The sequence below is a fragment of the Nesoenas mayeri genome (assembly GCF_963082525.1).
Source record: "Nesoenas mayeri genome assembly, chromosome: 8".
Lineage (NCBI taxonomy): Eukaryota > Metazoa > Chordata > Aves > Columbiformes > Columbidae > Nesoenas > Nesoenas mayeri.
In genome coordinates this window covers 31,592,277-31,602,100 of record NC_137554.1, presented here as the reverse complement: position 1 = coordinate 31,602,100, position 9,824 = coordinate 31,592,277, and the positions used below count along the sequence as shown (strand labels likewise).

Genomic DNA, 9,824 nt, shown 5'->3' with positions numbered 1-9,824 from the left:
ATACAGTCCCATGGTCCCATGCCTGAGCCCATAGGCAAGACATGACATCCCAAGCTGCTGTCACCCTGCCTGGAGACACCCACACTTTCATACCCACTCAGGGCAGACCCCAAGGTTAGGTGTTGGCCCCAGCGCACTCAACGTGGCCCCAAAACACCAGCCACCCCTCAGGGATACATCAGTCCCACTCTGCCATTCCTGTCTCTTTTTCCAGCTTGACTGCACAGCTGCAAACAGGACACCAGGAATGAGTGGGACCAGCCCTGCCCAGCCCACGTTCACAGCACAGCTACATTTCCGCTTGCAAGGCAAGGAACCCCAGGGCATCCCCCAGCCCTGGCCAGCCGCCTGGGGTTGCGGCAGCAAGCACAGGAGGAGGAAGCCACCACCACCCTGGGTCAGGGCAGCGCACACAGTACAGCATGCTCCCTGCACTGCCAGCACGGCGTCAGGTCTGGACAAGCCTCAGCCTTCAGAGGGATGCGTGCATCACAGGTAATCAGCCGTGGGAGGGAGGGATGGAGCCAGACCTGCTTGCTGAGCTCGGGACCTGCCAGCACGCTTGTGCTGAGTCACCAGCTATTAACGCAGGGAAACCTCAGCACCTGAACCCCACCAAGCTGCTGGGCCACCCCCAGGAAGACAGCGGGGACATCACACGTGGCCAGCTGGCTGCCACCAACCTCCCGGTTGTGACCGCAAGGCTGGTGCCACAGAGCTCCCACTGCAGGGGACAACAGAACAGGACCACTAGGGAAGACAGGACCAGCGAGGCTCCGGGACGGTTTCGGCTGCCATTCTCCTCCGCAGTGACTCACCGCAGGACCAGTCACACCATCCCAGCGCCGCAATTGCCCCATCTGCAGATTAGGGAAACTGAGGCACAGGGAAGTGGGGTGACTCAAGAGCTGTTGCACAGGAGATGCTGCTCAGATGCCGAGGCTTGGGCGTTCCCCATCGATCCTCCGCAGCTAACTTAAGCAGAAATGAACATCGATGTAAATATTTACTGACAAGCAAGCCCAGCCTCACCCTCTCCTCCTAGAAGAAAGCTTTAAAGTAAACTCTCCTGGCTCTTTCATGTTTACATCTTGTTTATTTATTATACAGCAGATCACAATATTTCAACAGTTTGCATATAAAGAAAAGTAACATTTCAGAGTGCGAGAGACCTAACGTGCCCAAGCAGAGAAATGTTAATTAACAATATACACAGACGGGAACAGTGCACTTCCCAAAGCCGAGACTCATCTATGTTCCCAGCTGGAAGAAAAAAAATATATTAAAAAAAGAAACATTATATATTACTGCTTTGTTTAATTTACAACTTGCTTTGCAGAAGCTGCACATAAAAAGACTCATTTTCTTTTGTTTTCTCTTGGTTTTTTTTCCCCTCCACAAAAGTTTCAAGTATAGCAGAGACCTGGGCATTCATAGCTGGACTCACTGTCCTTTATACATTAAATTTAAAAAAGCAGCATGGGGAAGGCAGCTGCAGCAGTACCTGGTGTCATCCTGAGGGAAAGAACAGGAAAAATGAAAGCAGATGAGAGCCAGGAGAGCCATTTTAGGCTCCCGAGCAGAAAACTGTGGGACTGGCCAGGACAAGACTGGCCAGCAAGGTCATAAGCTGGTGACGAGCACATCCCCACTCCCTGTACAAGGCGACACTGTGCTGCCAACCCTGCAAACCTTTACAGCCACCAGCCACAGTCAGGTCCCACTCTTGCCCCATCCAGCCTGGACTTCTGGGTCGGAAAGTTTGTTCTGACGGCCACAACCGAGAAGACCAGCAACCCACTTCCCAACACCATGACCCATGCACCCAGTGGCTGCAGGTCACGGACCAAAACCAGCCACTACAGTCCCTGGAGCCATGGGGGTGCCAAGATGATGGGGAGGTAGGTTTTTAAGCTGATGCCAAATAAAAGCAGGAGCTCTGGGGACAGACACCTGCTGCACCAGCTTTGCCCCACTGCCAGCTACCTGGCCGGGGGGGACCCTCCAGGCATGGGGAGCTGAGTGGTGGTGCCTTGGAGACACTTCTTGCAGCTTTGCTCCCCATCTACACCCCACAGCAGCCCTTCTTCACCACTCGGCTGAGCCCAGCTCTCACAGCAGGGGCAGGAGGAGAAAACTAGTTATCAACTACAAGCAGAGAAGGCTGGGCAGCCAGGCTGCTCCCCAGTGCCGTCCTTAGCCTGACGCTATTTACACCGTGAGCTGGCTCCAGGGACACTGAGTCCGGCCATGATCCGCCGCTCACATGTGCCGCTTCATGTGGAGGGCGAGGTGGTCGGAACGGGAGAAAGCCCGCTCGCAGAGGTGGCACTGGAAGGGCCGGTGCCCTGTGTGCTTGCGGTAGTGGCGGGTCAGCTCATCAGAGCGGGCAAATTTCCAGCCACAGCCTTCCCAGGTGCAGTGGTAGGGCTTCTCACCTGCAGAGGAGAGGGGGTGTCAGTGGGCTTGTAGGTCCCCATCCTCGCTATGCCTTCAATCCTGTGCTCCCCTGTCCAGCACTCCCACCTTTTCATGTGGGCACCCCTGCCTGCCACCCTTAGAAGGAGGCCCCACTGTGTACCCATCCCCTGCACACCTTTGCCTGAACCCACCCTTCCTTTTATCCCCCATCTTCCTGTCCTTTCCCCTGTGCTCTCCTGTCCCATGTGGCCTGCATTGGGCCTGTCCTCTGGACACAGCTGCCCCATAGCAGCCCCTACCCCACTTCAAACTGCGGGTGCTCCCCTGCCTGTCCCTACTGTGGGACCACACGCTGTTCCCCATTCCAGCTCTGTCACAGGGTCTCACCATACTCCTCCAGTCTGCCTCCCTGCTCCATTTGTCCCCTCCCACTTCTCCCCCAGCTGGGGGGCTTCGCCATGTGCCCCCAAGGCCCTGCCTCTTGAGGCATCCCTGGGCCCAGGGGTGTAGTCTCGTTATGCGTCCCAGTGTGCCGCCACCTGGCCCCACCACGGGGGTCCTTTTGAGCACTTCCGAAGATATTCCCCCTTGCACCCTGCCCCATACAGGACCTCTCCGTCCGGCCCCGTGCCGGCTCCAGGGTCTCTCTGAGTAGCATCCTCCCGAAGACCCTCCGTGCACCCCCCAGACTGACCACGGAGGTCTTCGCCGTGTGCTCCCGGTGCCTTTTCACACCCCCAGGAACCACACCGGAGAGGGCTCGCGGGTCTCACCGGGTGCCGCAGTCCCCCCTGCCCGGGACCCTTCGCGCATCCCCCCAGCTTGGCCGCCCACCCCCACGCAGCGCGCCCTTACCCGTGTGGGTCCGCATGTGCGCCTTGAGGTGGGAGCTCTTGGTGTAGGTCTTGCCGCAGCCCGGGTATTCACAGTTGTGCGTGGCCGTCCGCTTGCGTGCCCACGAGCGGCGGCCCCGCTTTGGCTTGCAGTCCTCGGGGGGAGCCCCGGCTGGGAAATACTCCAGCACCGGGGAGTTGGGCGGCGTGACCAGCAGCCCGGGCAACCCCGCCGGGCCCGGCCCCGGCCCCTTCAGGGGCTCCCTGAAAACACTGAAGTGTCCATGAAACTGCGGCGGCGGCTGCGGGGGGGCGAAGTGGGGCGCGTAGCGGTGTGAGGCCACAGAGTAGTGCGGTGGCGGCAGGTCAGGCAGGAGGTGGGGGTCGGTGCCTGGCAGCGGCTCCTCGGGGGGGCCCAGGCGGCCATGGGTGAAACCCGGGTAGGGCAGCGGTGGCCCCGGCATCGGTCCCGGCCCGGGACCCGGCGCCACACGTGGCTTGTGCTCGCTGCCGCCCGGCCCCAGGTACTCGGCGGCAGGCAGCCCCAGCATGCAGGCACGCTCCTCTGGCTGCTCCTTCTTGATGCGGTGCCCGAAGGGCTGCGCGGGGTCCAGAGGCATCGGCCGGGCCAGTGCCGGGTGCAGGGGTGGGTGGTGGGGCGGGGGGCCGCCGGGCACCCTCAGCTCCGTGTACTCCCTTCGTTGCATGTCGCAGTGGCCGGGCAGGTCCGGGGTGAGCAGCTCGGCCACGTAGCTGTGGCCCTGGCCCTCGGGGTAAGGCGCCGGGAACTTGCCCGGTGTGGGGTAGGAGCCGTCGCTGTCATAGGTGGTGCCGCAGCTCTCGGGCGTCTCGGGTAGGGGGTAGTTGGGACCGGGCGGCCCCTGCCCGCCGCTGCTGGTGTGTGCCAGGATGAAGTCTAAGTCCACGAACTTGCCCAAGTCGTCCTCCTCCCGCTTGACAGCGGCGGCGCCGTCCTGCTGCAGCATCCTCTGCGGGAAGAGGGGCGTCAGAACCTGCGGGACGACGGCTGCGGCGGCGCCCGCCGCTCGGGCACCGCGCTCCGCGCCTCCCGCTCGGGGCGGCGGCTTCCCCCAACCCGTCCGACGGGTCGGCACCGCTCGGGCTGCACCGCCCCCGAAGCGCCTTCCGACGGCGGGAGGGGGGCCGCCCTCACCAGTCAGGCTGAGCCTCAGCCCGGGACAATCTGCCGCGTAACCCCCTTGCCGCCCCCTCCCCGGTGCCCGGTGCTTACATGGAGCATATCGGCGGGCCGCTCCTCCAGCGGCATCAGGTTGGCGAAGGTGGAGATGGAAGGTAGGGTGCTCTCGTCCACGGCCGCCGCCATGGCGGCCCGGGCGGGGGAACCGGGGCGGGCTGGGGGAGCGCGGAGCCCGGCACCGCTCCGCTCCCCGCGGCGGCAGCGCTGCTCTGCGCCGCCCCGCGCCCCTAAGCTGTTAACAGCATGGCTGCGCCCCTATTGGCCCGGCTGACATTGATATTCACCGCCGTCGCCTTCTATTGGATCTCCGATCGCCCGAGCCACGCCCCCTCTCGTGGGGCTGCCCCGGCGGGCGTGTGTCCGCGGCCGCCCCGCTCCGACGTTGCTCCTTCGGCCGGGGGACCGTGGCTGGGGTCCCGCGTCCTGCCCCACGTCCTGCCCCACGTCCTGCCCCACGCTGCGACCGTGGGTTGCGTAGATCCACTCCCGCCCTGCCCCACGGCGGGAGAAGGAGCAGGTGTGCGCCTGTGGATCGCAAAGCCCAGGGTCCCTGCTGCCTGTTCCCACAACATGAGTGGGGCAGTGGTGCCCCAGCACCTTGGCCCACACTGTAAGCAAGTCAGGGCGTTGTAGATCGCAGAGCTGGGGGTTCCCCAGAACCCCGCCCCGAGTGGGGCTAGGGCAATGGCCGTGTTGCACACCAGCATGCATGAATGCAAGTGGGAGTGTGCCAGGGAGGTCTGGTGTGAGGTTACAGCTGAGAGCATGTCAGCTAGTGAGCCAGACACAGTGATCACCATGGGGGACACAGAGCGAGCAAAAGTGCCGTCAAAATGGGTGCTCACGTGAGCCGGGGGCTGGGCCGGGGTGACTGAGCCCTGGTACCCCCATAGGGCTCACTTCACGTAATGGCGCCCATGAGGCTGCGTCCTCCTGTGCCGGTGCTGTTGGTGAGGCAATCAGCAGCCCAGAGCACACCAGCTCCCATCTGGCCGCACGCAGGGTGCGTGTGGACCAGAGATAACTGCCCAGCAGACCCTGCTGGGGGGCTGGCAGCCTGCCTGCATCGCTTCATCTTGTCCCACAGACCCTGTGGGACGTTTGCCTGCCCTGCCTGGGGGCCAGCACTGTGGCCAAGTCCTCAAATGTCCTGCTGTGGGGGACACGGCTCACTGGCTGACTCTACCCACCCCACGGAGCCCATGGGACAGTGGCATCTGCCCAAGGGCTTCCCACGGCAGAGGACGCAGAGTGACGGGAATGTCCCACCTTGCCACAGACACTCAGATCCCCTTCTCCATGCTGGCAAGTTGGGACGTGGCACTGAGACCCAGGGCACTGGGCAGGCCTCCCTGGGGGCTCTCTCCTGCCCTGTCCGGCACAGAGAGACCTTCTCTGCTTGGCCCCCATCCAGCCAGTACCAGGAATGGCCCTGTTACTGTTGCGCTTGTCAAGAAGCAATGGCCCTTATCTCCTGGAGCCTGTCTCCCTGCTTTCTGGGGCTTTCCATCCCCAGATACCTTTCTAAGAACTGGGGCTGCTGCCTGTGCTATTCAGAAGTAAGGAGTCGATTTAAAAAAAAAAATAACAAAAAACCCCAACCAAATATAAACACCGAAGGTGAGGTACACACGCATACACACACACACATGATACTTCTGGATCCAAAGCTACTCTACCAGTTGCTTTCATCACCGCACTTTAATTATAAGGGTGGAGCATTGCAATAAATTATTTCAGTAATCCAGTGGAACAACAACGATTCAAATCTTCCCTCTTTTACCAAGAATCCCTGCCCTGGTTTCCAGAGCACACGCTGGGTCGCTGCCCGGGGCCCGCGTGCCCGGCTGCTGGTGAGGGAGCACGTTTATAAATTCCATTCAGCAGGTCAAAACACACAGGCTGCAAAGTCCTTCCTTGGAACAAGTCACCTCCAAAGTGGCAAAGTCAAGAAGCATGCAGGCATCACCTGAGATCTCTCTTAGCCTGGCCCCCAGAGTAGCTTATTTAAGTCACTGCTTAATTCCATTATTTGTTTCTTGGCAAAATAATAATTAATAGCAAGGCAGTTCCTGCCCCAAACTTTTGTAGATAAGTGAGAGCAGATGCCACAGGAGACAAGCACTAATTCCACTTGATTTTCCCCTTTTCCAGGCATTTTTGGCGTCTGTACGCATGTGACGCTAGTTTATTTTAAGAGAGGCATCGCCAGCAGATCAGGTTCATTTTTGCAGCCAATATTTCTTGCAAATGTGGTATATTCCCCAGCAAACTCTTATTACTGATGCTGTGGTGGGAGGGCTGGCGTGGAGGGGTGCCACACCACGCCAGGCACTGCACCAACACAAGCGCTGCCAGCATTGACCTCACAGGGAGCCGGAGAGGGCGACGTGGGAAGGATTTGCCCTCTGTGAGCTATGGGGTGGGCACGGGGGGGTCCCTGCCAGCCCCTTGGCCACAGCACGGGTGACCTGCCCCAGCAGGAGCCTCCTCCAAGCCAAGAGGGAGACAAGCAGGAGCAGGGAGTGCGCACACAGCCCACTGTTGACAGAAGCCCATTTAGGAAACGTGGATTATCTCCCGTGCCACTACTGCAGGCTGTAAAGTCACTGTCATGCCAGGAGATCAAACGGCAACCCAGCAAGAGAGCAAACAGAGGGTGGGAAGGGCTGCGACGGCGAAAGAGGAAAGGGTTAATGGTTATCCCCACTCTCCTGCCATACCCAGCCTGGTCTCTCCAGCGTGGTCTCCTCCCTGCTGCTGCAGCACCCATGGGACAGGCGGGGTGCAACGCCCCACAGCACTGCTGGAGACAGTGTCAGTGCCCAGATTGCCTGGCAGAACCTCCAGGAGACCCAGGGGCTACTCCACAACTCACCAGGGACTGAAAAATACCTGCAGTGTGTTTCTTCCCATGCTCCGTCAGCTGGAGTGGGGAGCCTGGAGCAAAGCCAAGGACCCCTCAGCTAGGGCACATCCACCCCATCTCCAGTGGGAACCATGGAGCCCCTCTAACGCTGTCCACAGTATCACGGCCCAGAGAGCTTTGGTGGGAGGCAAAACCCAAGCGCCAAAAACTCTGCACCATGAGGAGGTACCTCGGGGACCCGTGTAGCAGGACACACCAGGCTGCTGTGATGCTCTAGGGTTACATCCCTGAGAGCAGAAAGCGGATCTATCTGTGTTTTCCTCTCTGTTCTCCCCTCTAAATGGGGCTGGCCTGCCTGGAGAAGGGTTCAGTAGCCCCCAGACCTGCCTGAAATCTCCAAACCCCCTTCCCCTCCTGAAAAGAAAAGAGGAACCGAAAATGAAATTAAAGCATAATTCAATCCGGAGTGGGTCCAGAGTAAAGTCATCTGCTCTTATCGTGTGCTGGCAGGCTCTTCCCGCTCTGCAACAAACACAATGTTATCAGGGCACAGAGGGCAGATTCGTTTGCACCGGCCGAGAGAGCTGCTGTGTCCGCCCTGCCTGCCCCGAGCCCGGGGAGCACTGGGGTGCACGACCAAGAACCAGGACTGCCAGGGACTCGGGGAGTCAGGCTGGGAGCTCAGCCCCAGGATGCGGTGCTCTGGCTGGGGGGCTGCATCCAGGCTCCCCATACAGCTCACCATCGGGAGGAGATGGGTCAGGTACCTCCCAGTGAATGTCATCATGGAGTAAATGCTGTGAAGGGACAGGGCTGCAGAGGGACAGGGATCGGGGTGACATCTTTGCGTACGGGAATGTACATGGCCCCATCTCCCATGGGTGCTCCCCACTGCCCGCCTGAGGAGGCTGCTGGCTGGCAGGTTTGCCAGGTCCCAGAGTGCCCGCCGAGCCGGCAGAGCTGGGCACCCTGAGCCCCGATGTGGAGGCAGCATGACACCCCCAGACCCCACACACAGTCCCAACCCCACTGCGCCGCCTGGACTGCATCCTGCTTTGATCTCTGCCTGCTGCCTGGCCGTGCCCTGGCGGCTGCGGGGCCAGCGCAGCCCTCTCCATCCTTCTTTATATACCCCTGTTATTTTTAACTCTGCCTACGCAAATCCCGAATCCGGAATGAGCAGCGGCCGGGGGCCAAGGGGAAATGGACATGGTGCAAATTTCCTGCCCTTTTTACCTCTCTTCCTCTATAACATACAGCAACGTTTTTCCTCACTGCTCAACTTTCACTGGTACAGGAAAGCTGAAAGCACCGAGCCCGGCATGGAGCCGCAGGGTCCTGCGCCACGATGGATGGGGTATCCCCCCGCTCGGTGGGGACATCACACCTGGAGCAGTGCCAAGGGACCTCCCGACCCGTAGCACATGTCACAGCCTCCATCAGCAGCACGAGGTGCTCGAGGTGTCCAGCCAGCCCTTGCAGCAGCGGCCTCACGTGCAAACGCGTGCGCTCACGTGCCAGCCCAGGGTCGCATCCTGGCCCGTGGTCCAGAGAGCCCCCCCGGCCCCAACCACAGCAGCCGAGTCTGGACTGCAGCCACAGGAGCTGCACGCTTTGGCTGCCACCAACAGCAGCACTGGAGAAGACCTGTTCCACCCCAACAGCTCATGGGGTAAAAGGAGGAATTGCTGTTTTCTGGTCCCCTGTGAGCGACAGCAAAGACTGAGATGAACATGAGATATTTGTCCAAACATCTCCTGGCTTAATCATTCAAGAAAAAGGCCCCAGTACTCAGTGCCACTAGATTGCACAGGGAGTTGAGCAGTCAGCATCATGATGCAGCTGGGTGGCACAAGGCATGTGTGCATTAGAGCCCTTCTCTTGCGTGTTGGGGTTTAATAGCTATGCATCACGTACAGGCAATTTGACTACAAAAGTTTTGAATAATCCAGGTAAAAATTTCTGCCACTCTCTTCTGTGCAGCCTCCACCCCTCTTCCCCAGTGATATTCTGAGGTATTCAGGCTCCAACGAATCCAGACACTCAGTGGATGGAGGAAAACTCCATTGCCCATGTGCACAGGCAGGGAAAGTGTGGATGCTGAGCCCCAAGCCAGTCAGCCCTTCTTCATGGGGCTCCATGCTGCTTCCCAGCCCAGGGAAGCCCCAGCTCCTTCTGGGGGCTGGGTGCCAGTGTGGCCATGGCACACATGGCACTGCCACCCCAATGGGTGGACAACTTTCTGGTGGGAGGTGTGGCACAGAGCTGAGTGAACAAGCTGCACCACGAGTCACCAGCACCTGTGGGGACACATCCCTGGTGTGAGGCAGCAGGGGACAGCCCAGGGGACACCAAGACAAGCAGTGGGTGCGAGCCAGGGAGCCATCCTGCTCTGCATGGAAGCTGTTTTCCAGAACACCTGCTTTTGTTCTTCCTCCCATGCAGCTATCTGCCCTCAGGTGTAAATCACACACCATAGAGC

At 60.0% G+C, this 9,824-nt stretch overlaps 1 protein-coding gene across 1 annotated transcript; it reads right to left on the bottom strand.

Moving 5' to 3' along the window:
* Positions 1–1,076: 1,076 nt before the first annotated feature.
* Positions 1,077–4,748, bottom strand: KLF17 (KLF transcription factor 17). Its single transcript, XM_080349193.1, has 3 exons — positions 4,507–4,748; positions 3,277–4,243; positions 1,077–2,438 (listed from the first exon to the last, which is right to left on the bottom strand). Exons 1-3 carry the CDS (start codon positions 4,597–4,599, stop codon positions 2,263–2,265), a joined length of 1,236 nt encoding a protein of 411 aa, XP_080205319.1. The 5' UTR covers positions 4,600–4,748; the 3' UTR covers positions 1,077–2,262.
* Positions 4,749–9,824: the final 5,076 nt, after the last annotated feature.

What these genes read in the sequence shown, in the direction of transcription:
- KLF17 (XM_080349193.1), bottom strand. Translation starts at nt 4,599, where the DNA reads ATGGCGGCGGCCGTGGACGAGAGCACCCTACCTTCCATCTCCACCTTC. An exon ending in GGCCCGCCGATATGCTCCAT is followed by an intron (nt 4,244 to 4,506) that starts GTAAGCACCGGG and finishes CTCTTCCCGCAG; the next exon opens with AGGATGCTGCAGCAGGACGG. An exon ending in GCACATGCGGACCCACACGG is followed by an intron (nt 2,439 to 3,276) that starts GTAAGGGCGCGC and finishes TCTCCTCTGCAG; the next exon opens with GTGAGAAGCCCTACCACTGC.